Source organism: Tubulanus polymorphus, chromosome 1, assembly GCF_964204645.1.
Source record: "Tubulanus polymorphus chromosome 1, tnTubPoly1.2, whole genome shotgun sequence".
Classification (NCBI taxonomy): Eukaryota; Metazoa; Nemertea; class Palaeonemertea; order Tubulaniformes; family Tubulanidae; genus Tubulanus; species Tubulanus polymorphus.
In genome coordinates this window covers 26,863,575-26,885,519 of record NC_134025.1, presented here as the reverse complement: position 1 = coordinate 26,885,519, position 21,945 = coordinate 26,863,575, and the positions used below count along the sequence as shown (strand labels likewise).

At 37.8% G+C, this 21,945-nt stretch overlaps 1 protein-coding gene across 1 annotated transcript in view; it reads left to right on the top strand.

Moving 5' to 3' along the window:
* LOC141912149 (gamma-aminobutyric acid receptor subunit gamma-3-like) overlaps window positions 1–20,885 on the top strand; it is a 35,606-nt gene extending 14,721 nt beyond the window's left edge. Inside the window, exons 2-9 of the mRNA XM_074803369.1 lie at window positions 13,037–13,165; window positions 13,284–13,481; window positions 14,799–14,906; window positions 15,740–15,889; window positions 17,456–17,611; window positions 17,697–17,879; window positions 17,967–18,014; window positions 20,602–20,885. Of these exons, the coding sequence (XP_074659470.1) occupies window positions 13,037–13,165; window positions 13,284–13,481; window positions 14,799–14,906; window positions 15,740–15,889; window positions 17,456–17,611; window positions 17,697–17,879; window positions 17,967–18,014; window positions 20,602–20,721 (1,092 nt within the window). The 3' untranslated portion in view covers window positions 20,722–20,885. The remainder of the gene's footprint in view (window positions 1–13,036; window positions 13,166–13,283; window positions 13,482–14,798; window positions 14,907–15,739; window positions 15,890–17,455; window positions 17,612–17,696; window positions 17,880–17,966; window positions 18,015–20,601) is intronic.
* The last annotated feature ends 1,060 nt before the right edge of the window (window positions 20,886–21,945 follow it).

Here is a 21,945-nt window from a genome sequence, read left to right as displayed (position 1 = left end):
TTGTATCTCCGTATTTTTGCCAAATCATACGAAATAAGGTGCATGTATGTTATATAGCATGGATATAGTAACAGGATTGCAGTTCTATTTGAGAGCATGCTTATCTGCTTCGTTGGCAAAATGTTTTAATTAATTTACTCGTAGCTCGCGTACAAACACGATTTAAGCTGTTGAAACTAGGGGATATAGAAGGAAAGCCAGGTGTTCCAGGCATGTTAATAAACCCACGGCGCAATTCTGTTAATTTGGCATCAGTTGCGGCAAAACGTTAGTCTGATTAGACCTTTGGTTGGAAGCGAATGTCCGAAAAGCTTGAGCTAACATGAGCGCAGTAATTAATCCTAAACTGACCCCTTACTTTAACTTACGCAAAACAGCGTGGAGTAACGGAGCCTTCGGTCTAAAGTTAGCCAAGGTCGAAATCTAATCCCTAAAACTAATAAAAGTTTTACACGACAAAATATATGATATTACAAACTAAACGCTCATCAAGACGACATCAATCCTGAACGTTCATGTTTTCTTTCTAATGTTGACAGATGTTAATTTGATGAATGATGATCTCTGCAGCTAGATATGTCTAACTGCTTCTACTCTACTGCTGTCAACGTCAGAAAATTATTCTGTCCGACAACTCGATCTGGCGTCTACATTTTTTACAATTAAGTGGGATCAGAAAATGCATCTGTTTGGATACTTCATATTCTTTTCATTTCGCGCTTTTGGTATTAGTTTCTGGGATTGCATTCAATTCTTCGAAATATGGATACTTGGAAAATGTATCAAATTTACACAATTTATAGATACCCTTATAAATAGGCCTTTTAACCTTTTTGCGAATGATTTAGAGCAAACTTGTAATACATTATATATCTTGTGCGTTCTACAAATAGCAGTTCAGTCAAATAGAATAACTTGAATACAGTCGAACACGTATGTTGCAATAATCAAAAATGACGGCACCGTAAGCCAACCACCGCTCAATCAATCAGACAGAATTCCTGACATATAGATACGGAATTCCACTTATTCCTCAAGCGTGACTGAAAAATCCACCATCGATTTAGCGAGAATCTTTGAAAACCGTATAAACTGCGTCAAAGCTACGAAATTCTCACGAAGATAAACATCAATACAGTAGAACTTTTACAAATGCATCGGAAATTAGAGGCGATTTTATCGAAGAAACTATTGAGCTACTAAGCGAGCCATTTAGCCAAGTTGACTCTACATTCGATATGCATATATGTACATTTTATCCGATAAAGGGTCGCTGAACGAATGCAAGTAAATCTGATAGATTCTGCTTATGCCAACACCTGAAATTCGATCTAACATCCACTTGCAAGAGGTTTGTTGAGACTGAATTATTTATAACCAACCGATACAGCCAAACTGTTAAATCAATCACTAAGCTATTCTCCAAGGTTATTATAACCACCGTCAAGAAACGGAGCCCGGATACGTAAGAATTATGCAAGATACTTTTCATGATTAGAAGGAATACGAGTCGGTGTTACTTAACGTGTTTTCTAATCTATTGCCACTGAGCAGGTTTTCTCAATTCACACACCGTCCTTAAGAAATAATTCACCACAATGATTTTCCGCTTTCGAATGATCGCTAAATTTCAGCCATTGTTTTCTTTAAAGGCAACATGCATTTTCGTGACGCTATAAGCCTCAGAGTTACGAACCATTATTTGCCCATAAACCTTCTTTGACCCTTGAACGTCAAGTAGTCGTCGAATGGCTTCATCATTTTCACCCGAACGCGCTTCGGGAATGAGGAAGTTGATGGTGCGTTCAGAAATGACCAATACCAATTTTGTGGACGTGAAGATCTTTTTGGTTCCGTCGTTAAGTAAGTAGAAGCATTATCTCTAAGATCCGAGTCTCCGCTTCGAAAGCCAAAAATGATTGCATCTAATGAAAAGGTAATTATAAAGGCTATTGTTCAGGGATGAGGTCGTTAGTAACAGAGATGATGAAAGAAATGACGTTGCCTCTCACCTACGTTAGATACCTCCAATAACAATTACTGAAGGGTCATCTGGATGGTGCTGAAGGTTTGTTGTACCTTTAATTTTCGAAATCACAGTTCACGAACACAAATAGGCCTAGCAGACTTACTGGAAACAAATGTTCAGAGGCAAGTTTTCAGTATGCCAGAATAGTTACAAAATGGTATGTCATGAGTGACAGTGAGATTTCTTTCCGATATATATGAATCATAAAATTGTGATTGCTCAGCTTGAAAATAACTAGATTCATCAGGTGGTGATCGATGTGTATCAGTTACGGATCAGGCAAGCAGGTAATGTCCAATATATATGACATTTAATGAATCATTCAGCAGCTGTATGAGAAACTTGAAGCATGAGCCAATCGATAGGCTGTCTCTGATTGACAAGTGAGCCGAGTTGTTATCACAGAAACTCATGAAGTTTTCTCTGGTTTACGGTCATACGCGAGCTGAAATAAAGGCTTATTCGGATCAAAAAGGCGAACTTTCACAGATCAGGGATATTACTGAGTCCCGTATATGATACAGGACTTTATCTCAGTTAAGATATTCCGCTCAAAAAGCAACTCCGTTCCTCTTGAACATCTCAGTTGTGGCAATCGTATTTATCGGTACAGTGCGCAAGGATCCATGGGATTAAGATTTGAAGTTGATTTAGGGGTGTTATAGATAACCATAGTGAAGATAAACTTATGTGTCTTTTGACACGTATCAAGAAAAATGCCTCAAAGAAAAATGGCTTTTAGAAATTAAGCGGAACTTCATTTGTGAACGCATAATGTTTTTGAAGTAGTCCGTATAGGCTTAAAGTTCATAACAAAACCTACATTAGATTTGTTTCAAATTTAGATTTACTAGTACTTTCAATGAGCTCCCATTCATTTTAAATAACGCCATAACGATTCGCTCACCTGAAAGCCACGACGGAAAGGAGATATTTTTCAATCACCTTTGAAAACGAAATTTTATGGTGAATGCATTGAAATGCCTTTCAAAAGGCAATGCAACCGATTCCCAAAAGTGTTGTAAAAATGATGTGCTTTCAACTATAGGGAGTCAATTTAAGAGCAAAGGAGCACAGGGAACAGTACATTTGATGATTACTACATAATCTTTCACATTACAGATGTTGATTTATTCAACTTTAATTAAAGAATTCCCAGCACGATATGCAGAAACGCGTTAGCGTTAATCGTGGCCGACACGTTATGTAAAACACCTCAACTGGACAAATGCCTAATCGCACTCCGACTGCAACTTCGATAAAAGGCGAGCTATTACCCCTATGGGAGTTTGACAGTCGGAGCACGAACATCTCCAGTCATTCACGTGAAGACCTTTAGTGATAACAGCATTCAGGCCAACGTGGTTTATCACTCATATCAGAAAAAAACACGTTGACCCTTAAAGTCTTCGCTCAACTTTTTCGGATAACATCAGCGTATTCAACTGGACCGAATACCGTTGTAGCAGTCGCGGCATCTCAAATTTCACTAATGAAATGAGGTTTTGATCATCCATGGTTCATTGCTTATATCAGAAAATGCGAGCGCTCGAAACGTGCTGAATACGGCTTCAACCTAATTCAAATAAATGAGACTTATTGTAAAAGCGACAACGAATTAATTCACGAAACGGTCGACGGCCATCAACCGTGAGAAAATAATGCGAAAATGACGGTTATTTTAAGTCGTTCGGGCATTTCTTCTAATCTGTTTCCTGAATCTACATCGGCTGATCGTTAATGGAACAGGATTATGTAATTTCTTTGCTTGTCGACCACAAACACCCACAACAAATGTTCACATTAATCCCGCCTTGTTTCTTGTGAATCGATCATCAGGCGTGACAGCAGTGGATAATGAAAAGTAAAAATGGAATTGCTTCGCGATCATGACCTTTAAAAAATCTAAGAAGATGAATTGGTTGGGGTATAGGTTTTCACGCGCTGGCGGATATTTCTAATAATAGCACGTGCGTGAAACATGAACTCATCAAACCTTGAGAATCGAAAATAATATGTCCTGATCCCGAAAAATGTTACCATTGTTGGTGGAATTATTGTCTCACTGACCTGGAGACAAAATTCACAATAATGATTGATGATAGTACGCGATTGGCCATCCGTACGAACATCCTAACTGGAAATCCAATCGCGTTTCCTTGTAGAACACAGTTGACAGGTTACAAATTGAAAAATTATCTCTACATTTTTTACGTCTTGAATATTTGGTTACTCGATGAACTCGATCTTGTCGGGGGTGCGCTCAATAATCTAAAGACTCATCAACTATATCGTACCAGACACGATGAGCCCCGCTCCGCCTATAGTTCTGACGACGAACTGAAAAATTACTAGCAGCATCGATCATGTTTCGTATCCAATTTCAGAATTTGCACGGAATTGATAAAATCATAGGCAGTTTCGCACGAAACGCGTGACACGCGTCACTTCACTTTAATAAATTGTCACGCGGTTGAGACCTTGAGATCAATGATTATTTTATTGCAAGGACGCGTCATCGATCCGGAACTTCGTGATATGAATACGATATTTGAAAAAAAGCATTATCAATAAAGCTTAAACAAATACCCTCTACGTAGATGATTAAAAATTACATTCGCACCTTTGAGAAACATTCTAGTTTCCAAGCGCCGGTAGTAAATGTCACCGTATTTTCATCGCACGTCATCCTGAATTGAACATCGTGACATCACACGAAACGGCGTGAGAACGAGTGGAGACGGTGCGAGAAATGAGGGAAGTCGTAAAAAGCTCATTTCAGATTCAGGTGAGAACAGTAAAATATCTTGTAGGATTTACATAAGACAGCCATCAACGCCGTGAATTACTGTGAGATCGCAGGACCCCGATTGAATAACAAAACAGTACGAATAGCTTTCGCCTACAACCTGTGACACTTTGTAGATTGGTATACTTAGTTCACACTTGCATTTTCGAGCTTTTTAGTGGTTATAATTTCTACGATGTTCAATATTCTCTAGACTGCCGATCCTTACACTCACCTGATGGACCTTGAAATATAGTGCATTATTAAACTTGATATACACCTGATATTTCATTTCATATTGTATTCAATCGGTTAACGCACGCTCTCTCTCAATTTGCCACTTTTTCATTTTGTGATCAGAGCACCCTGTTACATCGATTTAGTCCAATTTACTCTCAGAAAACTATAGACATAACAGCGTTGCGTTGAGGGGTTCAAATAATAAACTCGGCGATCATCCGCTGTTCGATCGCATCAGATTGTCAACATTAAGGGAGCCTGGTGTTTTAACTAGTGTGATCTAGTGATAAAATACCCTCGAACTGATAGCGAAATGGTTGTTCCATGTCTTCAGAGCAGTAAATCGCCTAATTAATGTCTATCTTTGTCCCATTAAGTCGCAGTAATCACTGTCATGATTTTCTGATCGTCATTCCAAGTCACGCAAAACATTGAAACAAAAGTAACACGGTCTCAGCCGGAACAAGGTTTCCTAGTCCATGTACGTACCGGATACGAGGGCATAAAATATTATTGTTACTTAGAGGGGGTTAATGGTGATGCTGGCCACCGACCTTGTAAGAAAATTGCCGTGCACACATAGCCCTAGTAGTTATCAATTAACTATTAACAGAAAGCACGAAATATAGTACATGACTTATTGAGTTACGGCCCAGTGACCCAGTAACGAGAATATCGTCGACTTTTTATCTTTGACGTCGTTTGGAAAGCGCACAAGCGCACATGCTTCCGCAATAAACATGCGACGTAATGATTAATTTTCAATCAATCCGGCAACGACCGATGTTATTAGCTTTATTGAAATTTAAGCTGATGATGATGAATTGTTCTGAATTCGAGCGTCTTTATTCATTTAACCGTGCAACGTTAACACGATAAAGTCACCGGAGCCACAGAATCGCGTAATGTCGTCGTATAGTAAACGAGGTACATGCCGCGGAATGCGGGAACAATTCAAAACATCTTTACTCATTCTCATCGTTCGATTGCCATATTTGCATATCGATAAACACCGCGGGTTTAATTTTCACCTAAATGTCAAAGATTTCTGAAATAAGCGTCGGTCAATCAATTGCTAGGCGCCTTTTAGCTCGGCGTGTCGCAACTAATGTCGACATATCAAAAGGATTTAACGCTTTTTCTATTCTGTATTTTTTCTTGATTGGGCGTGATTTTTGTTCGACTAGGGCGTGGTGCCTCCGAAATCTCCAACTGGGCTCATCTAGATAAAATTTGATTCTGAAGTTGAAATATCGAGATGAACAAATCCAAACTAATCGTTTTAGAGTCTCCAGAAGATCACGTGACCAATAATAGAGCGCGACCGGACATCCCGGAGTGATGGCAAAGCATGCCATAGATTCCATGGGCACGTAGAATGCGATTTTTGCGTCACTGACAGCTAAGCTGTCAAATATAATCGAACAAAATGAATGCGAACAATAAGCAAATGCCTGATACACCGTGGTTATAAAAAGCTATTTGTGTGAATTTTTCATAAGATACGGAGCGTTGATTTCATATTCATTGCAATGTTTCACACACTCGCATATAGCTCTCTTCTAAGCTTCGTTTCCGTAATCAACTTTTTAATTTCGCGAATTTACTTGCGGTTTTCCGCACTCTCGTGGGATACGACCATAGAACTGGTAATGCAATTGACGATGGCTACTGAGAGTTGGTTTACGTAAAACCATCCAGAAAAATACGTTACGCACATACTTATGTATGCATTATTCACTTATATTCACGTAATACGGTTCTTAGTTTTACTTTAAACGTTAGTACTACAGCCTTGATTGATGAAGATAGATTTTGATCTCTTGAATGGTCACTAGTTAACGGTTTTATGATTGTGCGATATTTCCAGTATAGCGCTGCAGATGTTAAGCAGCTATCTTGTACCACGAATTAAGATAGTTTCTGCTCGGATTATCTAAATCTCTTCCCGATATTCTGCTGTTTAGCCAGCTATACCGTCTAGTCTACTGACCAAAAAGGCACAACGAGTGAATATTCAACTGTTCATTTGGGCGTATTTTGCTGTGTAACAAGAGAACACTTTCCATGTCGGAAATTGTCAATTATTGTACACATCACGATGGATATGTTCTACGTGACCGATTTCTAATATTATCGGAAAATTACGAACGATCGCACACCGACGTATCACATAATCGACACGTTTGATAAAATATTCCGCCGATGGAACGTTTCGGGAATTTATGAATAAGTTTGTCTTGCGGTCTATAGGATCGTCATACAGCAAGTCAAGAATGTCTAGTAAATATCGGTTGCTCAGTCGTTATTATGAACCTGTTTGAACCAGATTCATATCCTCAGTTGTTGGTTAGAATTTGAAATAAGGGTTGTATGATATATTGTAAATGAAATTTCAACTCGTTACTATGGGAATGGCCTCAGGAGTCAAAATTAGTTGATGTGTATCAGTATTTTTAAAGCTAAAACAGATTTAAGCTTTGTTTCTAATAAACAGTCATGCGGGATGATAATCTGATTGTCAAATTAATACGCCCACAGCCACCGTCATCAGGCGTACACATAAAACCTGATAGAATCAAGTGAAGTCTAATTACTGTATGTATAGGATGGGAAAATATAGAATATACCGGATCAAAAGATTCAAGAAGATTAAGCGCGTTTTGAGTTGTAGGCGGTAAATGTCACACGGATCATGATTGAATTGAATTCTGCAATCTTCATCGTTTCTACGCTGATCAAGACTCCGCAAAGACTATAGAATGTCATCATTGTCAAGCACCACTCAATTTCACTTCCCTGGCGCATTGAGCAACCGGTGATTATATTTTCTCTTACTGAAAATATGGTAATAACTTCGCCCAGTTTGCTATATAGCCGTGGTTGAAATATGTCGTGATTTACATCATGACCATAGGGACTATGTACAAGATCATATCGAAACATCCGTCATAGTTCTCTAAATTCTTATCCCCTCGGATTCAAGCAGGATAATGCCTAAATGCTAGATAGGGAGGGTTGCTGGAGTTGCATCTCAGTTTATACAGACATTGTAAACGGTGCTACAAGGACGAAAGTATCGAGCTACCCTCTGGGTCTGGTGACTGGTCGTTCTAGAAACACCTCCGTACACCGTAAATGTCACCGGTAAATACTGTTCCTTGACAGAATGTCAGTTGAATACAGTGAGAACAATATCCTTCGAGCAATCAGAGTGAACACAGGCCGAGGTTATCCCGACATTAGAAAAGCCCTTACTCAATTTTGTTCGCCAAAATCCAATTACTTGCATTAAGTTGGTGACAGTTTTTAGGATTCTTCCCCTCATGGGTGATACTAAAGATGCGTAATCAGCGAAAAGTTGTCCCGAGAGAGTAGTTTCTGGTTGTGGTACAATTTATCAAGTCTTCGACAATCGATCTACATTTCGTATTAGTGTCCAGGGATCAGCGTGATCAACGACCTATCTAGCTATGGTGCCGTAAATGGACCGGAAAAAAGTGTTCAGTCTGAAAAACCTTTGACTCAATTTTCTGTTCTACCGAACACAAAGCCCAGTTCGATATTTCCGGAGCGAGCGATAGCCGATATTTTTTTTATTTTTCAGGCAGCTCGATGTAATATATCCATTTAACAATACTATAATAAAGAACCTCTTTTGAAATGAATGACAAGTAAACTAAATAAAACCGAATTCATGCTTTTTGGTTCACGAATAAATGGATTCTCGTTGCATAAAAAATCGTATATTAATCAATTCTGCTCTCCGTGTGGATTCTTTGCTAAAAGGTCAGATCCCATGCGACTTATTGCTACCGAATTATTTTTGTTGCAATCAATCACCTAATTCGACTGAAAAATACGATCACTCTGGTGTTGAGTTATAAAAACCACAAATTCAGGCACCATGCACTACCTAACTGTTTAATGATTCGGGGTATTTTACGAGTCCTGGGTTTTGATAACTTTCCATTTTTCGTGTCTCCATTGCCTACGGTGATATACGTAAAGATAGACACAACGTTTGTCTTATTTCCCACTCAGGGAGTTGGGTTACCTCGGGGGTGGGGATGTTTTTATGTTGACAGACGTATGCGAGTAAACATTAGAAACATTGAACAATACTCATCTCATCTGTGACATTTACATTCTTTATTTTTGCCAGACAGAAAATAAATACACTTTAGTGTTTGTATAGATTTGCCCATACATCAAAAACGATTAAACGCTTAATCGAAACATTTTACCCTTACCTATATTCAAAAATGAGACATGAAATTCATCAGCAGCTGAGAAGGGCGTATTGTTGTGATCATACTTGATCTCGTGTCTGATTCATGTTCGTTTCATCGAGAAGCTCAAGTCATTATCGGGCGTGGCCGTTCCTGCGCGATCTATTGTCTACCGTTGGTTTCCGATTGGCAGCTTGTCCAGATATGTGGTTACCAATCAAATTGTCGTCGACGTGATCGATAAAACAATCAGAAACTATTCAGGCTATCCGAATCCCATCGCGCCGCGCAAAACTTTCCTCAAATAGACATTAATTAGGGGGAATTGACAATTACATCAACTCAATCGCGTGGACGTCACAAACCACGCAGGACACCGGGTACTTCCTCGTTAACACACTCCCTTCAGGTGCGATCATTTCTCGTGTCTCATATGATAAATCACGATTTGGCGAATAACTGAATTTATCATATCTAAATATACGTGACACTGTATTGCTTTTGACCGATCATGCTTGTGGTCTGGCATCTTTGAGCCAACTCAAATAGCCAATATCATTACTAAAGCATATATCTTTCAAAGGCAAATGGCAATCATCTTCTAAACAGTGACTCCACGAGGATATCGTCGAAGTATCGTAACATAAGCCGTGGTTGGATTGTAAGCTAAAAAGTCGGATAAAACTTTTGGCAATCATTTTATTTCGACCTTTTAATTTCTCCTAATTTAGTCAGTTAGTTTATATAGTAACTAATAATACAAAGATAGCCGAATTTTGAATCTGATTTTCTCCCCATTCACCATTAACCCTATATAGATAGATACACCCTACAACCATCAATAACATTTAACCATTCTTTTCAATAATTGAACCTGCAGATAGTAATAGTTTTCATCTATGGTATCAAATGATTAACTGTAAGGTTAGATTCGTCACAAAGCTGGAAATAATTGCAAACGCTACTAAAAGTTCATTGGAATAGAAATAATGTGCACGTTTCTATTGCTTTAGATTCAGAAGAATCCGTTATAATGACGTTGTTTTTTTATAGATATTTCGGATGCTTGATCCAGACCATTGCAACAAACAAGCCCCTAGTCACCAAGTAAGCCATTAGTAGATAACCACCAAGACGACCACGTCTCCATTACACATGGTGCTCCAGTTCCACAGATGTAGGGTAACGCTAAATCGACCTAAACATGAAGTCTTAATCCATTAGATAGGCTAACAAAAAAGGAATGCTAAGATATATGTCGTGAATATACCACTGGCTATTGAGCCAGCTCCACAAGTTGATTAAAAATAATTGCAATGAATAATCTTATGTCAACTGTGGAACTGTGTTACAATGTTTTTGTTTCCAATTAGCAGAAGCATTCGGGGAGAAAGATGTGGTCGTCTTGCAGAAAATAGTTAGATGATAGATCTTTACTTTGCGACCGTTCACTTGGTTTTGTCGTGGAATTATTTAGCGGTCGTCGATTTTCAGAATAGAATTCACTCCCAACCCGGATTTCCGTTATACGCATCGATGTTTCATTAATGTTCCACGATTGTTGTTTATCGTAGCAATGACGTTGTATTCGTGGGGGAGGGTATGATCTTGCGTAGAATGCCCTAGAAATTCAATTTATCTTTAAGATATGTTCAGTTTGTATGACGTAACTACAAGGGGTTGAATTCTCGTGTAAGCCAAAGTTTCCCTCGTGCGTAAGTAGCGATACAACTTTAAAAATGAAATGCATGGAGTTCACGAGATAACAGATTTTACAAGCGCTAACGCACAACTCTATTTGCATGATTTCGGAGAGATCTTATTTTCCCAGATCTCGCGTATTCCCAAGATAAGATACGGAAAGCGCGTGATGAATGTGGAAAAGGCATTTTTTTCAGTAATGATAGATATAATGTTTGCATCGGTTGTTACACACAAATATCCTCCGAAGGCATTACGGGTATTTATCGCAACTAGCAACGTCTCCAAATCGCCTGCGATTACTTATCTGAAAGTAAATACACCGGATCACCACAGGAACCAGAGAAATCCCCGCGCAACAGCTCCGTAAACCGTTCAATCGAGATTTCAGAAGCCGCTTTATGAGCAATTTCAACAAAACCGTACACCGTGACTGGAATGATGTTGACAAACTGCATGTGTAATTTCGGAAAGGTTCCACGGAATAGATTAATGAGAGGAGTAAGATTACGATAAGTAAGATTGAGGGTCTCCATCAAGCCTTCGTTGTAACTACGTTTTAGTGGATACACCTTATATAATCAACTAGAAAACTTAATGGTAAATGTTTGTTCAGTACTTCATTCTCGTATAGTTAATTTACTTTAGCTTCACGCACGAGTCGATATCTGTCTATAAATGATACGCCTGAAACTATAGTTGAAAAGGCTCCACGCACGTTTGAAGAAGATATTCTTAATGTGTGAAGCTTTCCGATTTATAGCTTGAAGGTAAACACCTTAATCAAGTCATCGAATAAAGAAAACACAGATACGACGGTGGGTGGCAATATCAAAGGCAATATTTCGCAGTCATTTTCATCAATCATTATTAGGTGTAATACGATGAAAAGTAAATGCGAACGATAGCCTAGCGTGCTAACAGCTCTAGTGACAGTATCGGAAAAAACGTCTGTCATTAGCTTGGTAAATCATTTCATTACCTAAATTACAGTTCTTACTACAAGTGTCACGGCATGGATCCCCTCCACAGCGACATATATATCTCATGTATCAGTATTACATACATTTCGGGCAACCCGCTACTGTATATTTTGGCTACAAAACGATATTCAATCAGATTATGGAATTCACGGTTGTTACTCGTCGGATCAAAGTCGAACAAGCCAACTCAAGAAATATAGATTATTAGCTGTCATCTGTGATGGTCAAATGCGCTTTCATTAGCTAGAGCCGTCCACCGCTTGAATACTAATAAGAGTGAAGGTATATGGCCAGCTCCTCGAGTCGATTTTTTCCGAACCACAAGAAATCTTTCATATTATGGATTGTGCGTTAGATGACACGTATAAGAAAAAAATCAGCCGTTGAATGACTGGACGTCGACCTTAATCCAAACATTATTATATCTGCACTTCGGTTCTGACAAGTAGATTAGAACTGTAGAAGAATGCGCTGACAAGCAGAATAAAACAACTGACAACTCAAAGAAATACGGTCGCTCTGTTGCTCCCATCGAATGAGGGGGTTTATCCATCAACTTCATTTCGACAATCGACCACATCGAGATGTTTCGTTGATGAAACACGTTGTCGATGTAGCGAGTAAATCCTCTTTATCGGATGGGCAAGTAAAGCCTGTTATCGTAGAATAAGTGTGTTCACCTAATGTCGGCCGGAAATTGGGACAAGTTTACCCTTTGATTATTCATAATATTCCCGTCTAATCATCCACATTTAACTTTCATTCCCCATAGAGTTTAATGAATGGAGACGATGTCTTCCGTCGCAAAGGTATTTTTTATGATTTCTTGCTCGGAATTGTATAATTACGATCGCAGTATTATTACGGATATTACGCATGTTAATGTGCTTTGTAGTCATTCAGCTTCGCAGATTTTCCTTGTACCCCGTGAACTACCATCAATTCCAACAGCATTAATAATAAAGTTCGCATCGAAATCATGGATGACGTCATCGAATGCATTGCTTTGACGCTTTGAACAAAACTAATAAAAATATACATATGTATCGTTCTTTCCACTCAGGTTATAGTTGAACTACGGGTAGTATTTTTGAAAATTGGAGAAATCGACACATTGAAAGAACAGTATAACGCCGACGTATTCGTTCAAGCGAAATGGCGAGAACCGAAATTAGACGGAAAAAACCCAGAGGTACGTATACCACTCAATCCATCATTTTTTAGGAAAATATCGTCCCAGGGAGGGAAAATTTTGAAAAATAGATATTCTCTTTGATTTAAATAAACTGAAAAAACCCATTATTTTTCAGGAATTGAAAAATATAGAATTAGACAAGTATTGGAATCCAATGCTGTATATAGACAATGTTATTACCGAAACAAAGGATAGCACGTGGTTAACTGCCACTGTGAATCACAGGAATGAAGCCTATATAATGGAGAGGCGCCGGTTAAAAGGAATATTCCTGGAGAATCTAGAACTGAACGATTTTCCCTTAGACGTCCAGGTTAGTTGAATAGGTTTGATTGGAAATAGTTACTAGATCAACAGCTATGGGCAGATTGAATTTTGTGAAGATACTACTGGCTGATTTCAGCCCTTGTTTTGCTCGTAAATGCCATATAGAAAATTGCGCTCGCATTCACCGGTACATCGTACCGAGGAAAGAATCAGATTCGGCCCTCCCCTTGAGCCACAATCTTTGTTGTCATAATTCTTCGTTGCATCCTAATTGGAAGGAAACCACAAAGAGCGCGCTTTAGTACATCATTACGTTAATTAGGTGGTAATACCGCTCTGAAGCAAGCCGAATTACACGCTACAATTCGCTTCTCCTGAAATTACAAAAACATAGAAAACCAATACGGCTGTTTTCAGATCTTAGGATCCTATATGCGATCTGGAGATAAACAAACGACTCTGAGGTTTGATATATAGATACAACTTCTCTCATCGAAACATCGGACTGGTTAGACAATGAGTACCGCTAGTTACGTACCTGTTCTACAAGTTAGAATCGAAAATGTCAAGCTTTGTGGTTGAAGATCTGAAATTCAAAACCATATTTATTAACAAACTCTATTGCTTCAAGGGTATTTCATCTGCACATCTGGTGAAACTAGAAATGAAACCATTCTGAAATTCTAAACACTGACTTGAAGTGTGCCCGAAGAGAAAATATTAGTAGATAGAAGTCGGCGTACCGAAACAACTAAAAACGATGAAAATGAAATTGTTGTTCCTAAGTTTGATGTCTCAAACATGTTTCTGACTTTTGTCAGCATCATTTTACATTATTTCCCATTCAATGCCATGGGGAAAATATACGGCTATTATGGCGTCGCATTGCACTTCCCTTGATTGACGTAATTACTCAGCTTATGCATATTCTATATATCCTAGGAAAAATTTGCAAGTAAGTATACTATAAGAAAAGTATACTATACCGATAGTTCATAATTTTGTGAGAGTTTGCCAACCCATTTGTCCAACGAACTCGTATTTGTTTGTTCGAGAATCAGCCTATAACGTGAGATATAAATCCGAATATATCTGTACTTGGATTTCAAAACCAAACCCCTGCTTCGGCAGACGTGGTGGGTTTGTGAGGGACACAACATTCAGATCAAAGTAAATCAAATCAATCAATCAAATAATATAAGAGGGGCAATTCTCTATTTCGAGAACAAAAGCGTTCAAACACTTTGTATCATTGCTGGATGTAATCAAATTATTATTGTCAGTCAAACATTTGGATAATTCTAATAAATGTAACGGAACCTACGAATGACAAACTTAAAGCATTTATCTGAATGTTTCGTAGGATCTCACTTTAACCATGACTACTGAGAGACCGGATACAGAAATCGACATCATTCCAGATGAAAACGAAATGAGCGGAATCAACGTACAGACCTTTGTAGACCAGCAGGTAAATATACCATATAGAACCAGTTTATTTTAAAAGTGTCGGGAGAATTTATTTTATTAGTGTCTTGATTTCAAAGTACACGTGAGATGCACCAAGGCATTAACGAACTCTATAAATAACGGATCGTTAGTGTTGGTATATCGGTATTAGCGTTCATATTGTGAATTTGTGTAAATGTACTGATACAAAGCAGCTGCGGGAAAATTCATTAACACTCACCAGTTCATTAAACATCGGAATTCCCAGTACGAAATGGACGGATATACGTGATCTTTCGTACCATTCATGTTCTAAAGTTTTGCATTCTTGAAACTTCTTTGAATTACGATATAATCAGAATAATATCAGAAAACTTCAGTCTTCGATGTCCGAAAAAATGCCGTTTATGTTTATGTAAAGAATACAACTCTTCAGTCGCGTTCGTTTTGACAGCTTAAGCAACTTGGTAGCGAGTTATACATTTATGATAAGCTGTTGGACATAGTCTTCAATTCTATATTACTAAAAAACCACACGAGATATGCATGCATATCAATAACTTTAGACTCGTATTCGGCTAAAGCCACAAGTACTTCATTGCCAAATCCTCCACGCACCGTGGGAAATATATATTGCAATTTATTGTGCTGAATATCGAAATGTAACTTCTCTTACAGGGATTTTAGACTTTATTCAAAATATTGCTTATTTGAATAGTCATGCCGCACATATCCGTGGCTGAAGCCAGTTTTCTTTGCAATAGGTCCAAGCATTCCAGGTCAAAGCGGTGTACCGAAGTAGTTCGATGCACCCGGAGTCGGCCGTTTTTGTGTTAAGAGATGTGAATATTTCAGGAATGGAGACTTCATGAACATATCGAAGTCACACGGCGAGTCATGACACACGAGTTTTCGACATCCAGTCGTAATCACCCTGCCTTATCGGTGACATGCAGAGCCGCGCGCAGACCTGGCTATTTCTACTGGAATGTCTTTTTAATCATGGTATTTATTATAACTATAAATGAACGGCGTTGCGTGAAACTGAGGGCAATAAGAAATGAAAAATTTTAAGTCATACCATTTAATATTATCCTGAATGATTATATCAGGAGTTGCATTGATGAATTGATTTTACCAACCGGACGAGACTGTTTTCCTACCGTCCTTCTTTTTGGCATTCAGATCTAACAGGTAGATCTATGCTCTTCGGTTTCATTCGATCCCCGTTCATTAATGTTTGTGACTAGATATAGTAGAACTTATTTTAGTAACGTCTTGTATCAATACATGATTCCAGGAGTGGAAACTCCATGAGCACATTGAAGTTACACGCAGAACCATGTCTAACGAGTTTAGTAGCAGCACCAAAAACCACCCCGCTCTAGCCGTGATGTGCCGTGCAGCTAGAAGACCCGGTTATTTCTACTGGAACGTTTTTCTTGTTATGGCAAGTCCAGATTTGATGAGATCGATATGTTTAGTTCATCGGTTTTATAGAATGCCACGTTTTTATTCTGCTTAAAATTCTGGACCGAAGTCAAAAGCTGAAACTACTATTAATCGCTTACTGGATGTGAGCCATGACTTCGTCGATATAGCCTTTATCTTTATATATGTATATATTTTATGCATTTATTATTTTGATGTTTATTGACTGTTAAAACGCTTGGCTATAGATACATTCTCGTTAATTTTCGCCTATACTTCGTCGATAAGTTCAGATGATCAAACCTCTTGTTGATGCCATTCTCTGAACAGAATATAAGAACTGAACGAAAATCATCACATTAGATACACCACAAATATTCTAACAACAGTTCAAATTCACGCGGTTCCAGTCAGTTATGAAATAATTGTCATGCTATATGCACGGCGGAATTAAAAAGCATGCAATATAATTGATACATATCTATACACATTCCGATAGAAAAGTTGCTGTTTGTTTATTTTGTATTTCAAATGGTATTTCGTTTGGAATACGTTTGCGGCCGCCGTTTGAAGTTTTACCCTGTTGAGTCGAGCCGATTTGATTATCGACAAAAATATGACCAAATGAAGTGATTGTGGTGAAGCAAATCATAGGAAAGTGTACACTGCTAAATTCGATTAGCAGCGCTGACGTTTTTATACCATTTCCTTAATCAGATTTTGGTTGCACTCATGGGTAGATTTTCTACACGGCCTACATATGGCTTAAAATGTTGTTAATAGCTTATCGTTTGTCGAAAGCCAAGCGCTATTGAATAACAGACATAAATCCACATAAATGTTACCGCTAGACCCACAGCATACGTGTACCTTATTTTATCCACTTTACCCAAATATAATTAAATATAATGACTGATATTTTGTGATATTTGCATGGACTTGAGTGTGCTCCTTTACCATTCTCAGAATACACCACCTTCCCTTAAGTGTTCTCCTTATCACCCGTGAATAGACGAAAAGACATGTCTTCTGTGAAATACACTTTCAAAACGCGCAAGGCGGATCTTCTATGTGTTATTCATGAATATACGAATCTTCTGAGAATTGTTTCTTTTCTAATTCGTATCATCTTTCTTTCAGTTTTTCATCAGTGGTTTGTCTTTTGCCACGTTTGCCGTCGAGCCGAGATTACCACAGAATCGATTACAATTGTCCTTCACACTGCTTTTAACGTCGGTTGCTTTTAAGTTTGTTATCAACCAAAGTCTTCCAAAAATATCATACCTAACATACATGGTACGTAAATAAATCAATACAAAGAGAATAGAATGTATTTACAACATGAGATTAGTATATAACTAGAAAACGATTTTTGATTCAGGACAAGTACGTTTTGCTGTCACTGGTCATCCTATGCATTGTTTGTATCTGGCACGCTGTTGTCATGTTGTTTTTCCACTGGGATGATGGGCCGTTACTGCAGTTAGAACGAAATGTATTTATATCGTTTGCTGTCATGTACATAGTTTGCCACATCATATTCATATTTTGGCTGTATTTCGATGTGAGTATAACACATGAAATCGCGGAAAGTAACCATTTTATTTATTCATTTATCGTTTACAAGTGAATTTCAATTACTGCAATTCAGGCATGCAAAAGAAGAAGAGAAATGAAGCAAAAGGACAAAGAATTTAGGGTAAGTAATTCGAAATATTCGGAGTATGTGGAGGGATATGCAAAAGCGATGCCTCACTATTTATCACGGTGGTGGTTTTGGCTTCGTACCTCTCGGAGCCATCCAGTCTTGTTACAGCGATGTCTCGATTGCCTGTATGTAGTTTATGTGTTGTATTATTACGTATTCAATTCAATGAAAGCAATCCAAAAATGTTAGTGCTCTCTATACGTATATCTTTTTTGATCTAAGACTTATCGCCAACTTCTCGGAGTCCACCATGTTCAGGGTAATAACTGTTATGTATATATATATTATCATTATTATTATATTGTTATTATTGATCTCCTTTCATTAATTGAATAAGCCTTATATTATTTATCATATTGCTTTCATTGAGTTGCTATTTACTTCATCGTTTATATATGAATTATTGCAATTTCATTCATCTTGAAAACTTGTCAAAATAGTGACACTACAAACCGACAAGATTATTTTGTTCCGTCACTTTATAGCATCCAATTGTTTCTCTTTTAAGTAATTTCGTAAGACAGTGCTTTCCTGATACGCATAGATTCACAAATATGATTTTCACATCCCGCTTATCATAATTAGTGTTAGACTTGCTATTGACGAATGAGTTGCCATTCGTTAAAAATAACAGCGTTTATCCGGATATAGGATTGAATAGATTGATATATTTCGCATCCAGATATCATAATAGATCCCGCTTCGATCGCTTGTCAGGATCTTGTCGACCTTCATTTGATAAAATTGAAAAAAGAAAAAGAGTCTTAGTAATTTGAAGACATCCTGACTGGTGAATGTATTTTACTCATTCACGTAGATGCAAGGCAGTAGAAAGCCTGCGTTATCGCCACGTTTAATTCTGTTTGTCCGAGTTCAATATGCTCGTGAAGCTCGACGTTTATATGTAGCATGTGCTCGAAGAAAACTTCGTTTCCTTAAATGCCCGTATTAACAAACGCATGTTCATCGCATCATTAACTCATCGTGAAGCTGCTTCGCTCTATTATTTCTTTTACCGATAATTCATAATCTAAGAATAACTGCATGACGGTTAATCAAGAACTTATATATACGTGACGTCATGGAAGGTCGTCGAGAGATGAAAACAGAATTTTGAGCAATTTCGTGACAGTCGCAAAATCGATTGAGTCCAAAACTACCCGATAAGATAATGATATATTTTGAAGTGTATCTTAGTGGATCATCTAATAAAAATGCAATAACAAGCGACAATGACATAAGACAGTTGCTACTTATCGGCATTAGAAATTATATACATTTAAGGAAATTTATTGTAGAATAATGATACATTCTGCTCATTGATTGCATGAGAGGTTTCCGGATTGCATGGCTGCAATTGTAAACCGAATGTTAATAAAGAAATTTGATACATTTTCTAAACTCAGACGAGAGTGTGTGTCAACTTACAAAATTAGGAATGATCGAACTAATAAAACTATATACCGGTACAGCATACGGTAGTCTAAATGTGATTTCCATGCTATGTTGGTATTAGTTGAAGTGTGAATGAGGTGACTTTTTGCTGATTTTGCCTGAGCACTAGCACAAAAATAAAAAATAATTATAATTCGCCGGCGAAACAAAAGACGAAACCGATGATTTAAACACAAAAAGTAAATCTAGATCCATCACCAGAAAGAAAATGATACATTGTCATATCCACTGTTTAAAAGTTATCAGAACCACTAACGTCACAGTAAACATTCTACAACATATATTTCTGCAGCATGAATACTTTTCTCTCAGCATGGTCCTTTCATTTCTATCTTAAACAATATCTATTTCTGTGGTTTTCTTCAACAATAATATATGAATATAGTGCAGTATTACTTCATTCAATTCTGCATGGTTTATAAATGAAAGAAACTTTATTTCAACCCAGTTTCTGTGAAATGATCAAGTCTTTAAACACATCTAAATAATTAATTATCTAGTATAACAGCTTGGTGCGAACGAATATTTTTATGAATTAAGTTCACCGATAATACAAGCACACAATGACTCAATAGATTTAAAAGATCTTACGTTTTTTGCACCCGCATCCCCACCTGATAAATTTATTAAATTCGAATGGTAACGATTATAAAACCTAATCTAAATTACTCAATTTAAACTAATGCGTGATAACTTGATCTGACATAACAAGGTCGTGATGGATTGCATTTTTCAGCATATGCTTCGGCGCCTGAAGAAGAAGCAAATGGCTGAAAAAAAGGAAAATGCCGAGCAAGAAAAACACAATCATAGTAAATTGACGTAGCGAGGTAAACTGGAATGCGCATGTGCGCGGGTTACCCAGTTATTGCCTTGACTTCTCGCTAGCCTGGCTTCTGTCTCTGTTTCGTTCTATTTATTGCCTGTTTAAAGCTCTCTGAGGTTGATTGTGAGATTGCTTGCTGCATCAAAACTTGGAGGCTTCGTACTCGACAAAAAATATATACAAACCCTGCACGACACACGAACAACACTAAACACACTGTCTTACGAAATTGCTTAAAACCCTGTCATTTTGTACTATACTCCCTTCCATGACGCGCGCTTTTGTTTGCTTTTCTAGGAGTTTCTTGAAAAGAAAAAGGAATGGCTGGCGAGATCAAAGGAGATGTCTGCACGGCGAATGAGCACGGTTCCCCTCCATGCCACGCATGCCATATTTGAGAGCCCAGTTGTATCATAGAGGATCGAGATATTCTAACGAGATTAACTAACTTATCGTTGCTGAATAAACACTAACAACATGCTTTCTTCAGTGTCAAATCTCCAATCTCTGATAACATGTCATCATCTCGAGTTTATCAACACAAGTATTGTGACTGTTTTGGTTTAACAATTTATTTCGTCTTTCTGTTCGTTTGTAAATATACGTCACACGTACGACCATTTAAATATAACATCGCACTGTTATCATTATATTATGAAATATATAGTTGCCTCTAGTTAAACATACAACGTCATATTAAATGTATTTCTATCATTCGATGAAATTCATGTCACAGACGTAGACTAGCTCTCAATACAATATAATTGCCGTCTTTGCTTTTAATCAATATATCGATGATAGCGATGTCTTAAACTCAAAGGAGGCTGTGTGGTTATTTGATGTGTAGAATGTGCAGTGATAAACCGCTCTGAATATAGTACTCGTGTATTTCAAGTTAATAGCTCTGAAATTCGTATTTCTCTGAACGATTCATGATTTCAGAATTTGGTTAAATTTTACCATTTGTGCCAAGAAAGAAAGGATACAGGTAAATCACACCATCGCCACCACAACATATTTTATAGCTAGACGCGAATCCAGAGAGGGATTGAAGATGTCTTTTTAAATAACTCGTCCAAGCTAAACACGGCTGATCTGTGATACCCCGTCGGGCGTACATGTGAATAAACTCAGCTTGGCTATAAATATGTGCGGAATTACTTGGCCCCAGGAATGATTGAGAGTAAGAGTGGGCAGAAAAGAGAAAAAGCGAATATGGTTTAGTTCAGTTAGCGCTTGACCAGCGCAACTGATACATCTGATGACAGATGAAGAAAAAGTATAGAATATAGGATAGAATCAACACATGTGTTGGATCCGGGCCGCCGGTGCCTTATTGGCCGTGCCGTCCTGCTGAAAAGGGCCGATGAGTGGGATCCATCGTTCGTCTTGTTTGTGTATTATATTTTTTTCCAATCCATTGACCACAGCTTATCGCCAAATTTATCAGAATCACTTCATCGATTATTCAAAAGATTCTCTTGAAAGTGATGTATATGTACCAAACACTACCTTAAACTTTCCATACGCGAAGGAAGTGCGCGCGCTATATCGTGTTTTTTGTCTTTCAAAGCAGAATTATGACTATCAAAATTGAATCAATCTGAAAAAAAAAACATGTCAAATAGATATTCCATAGAA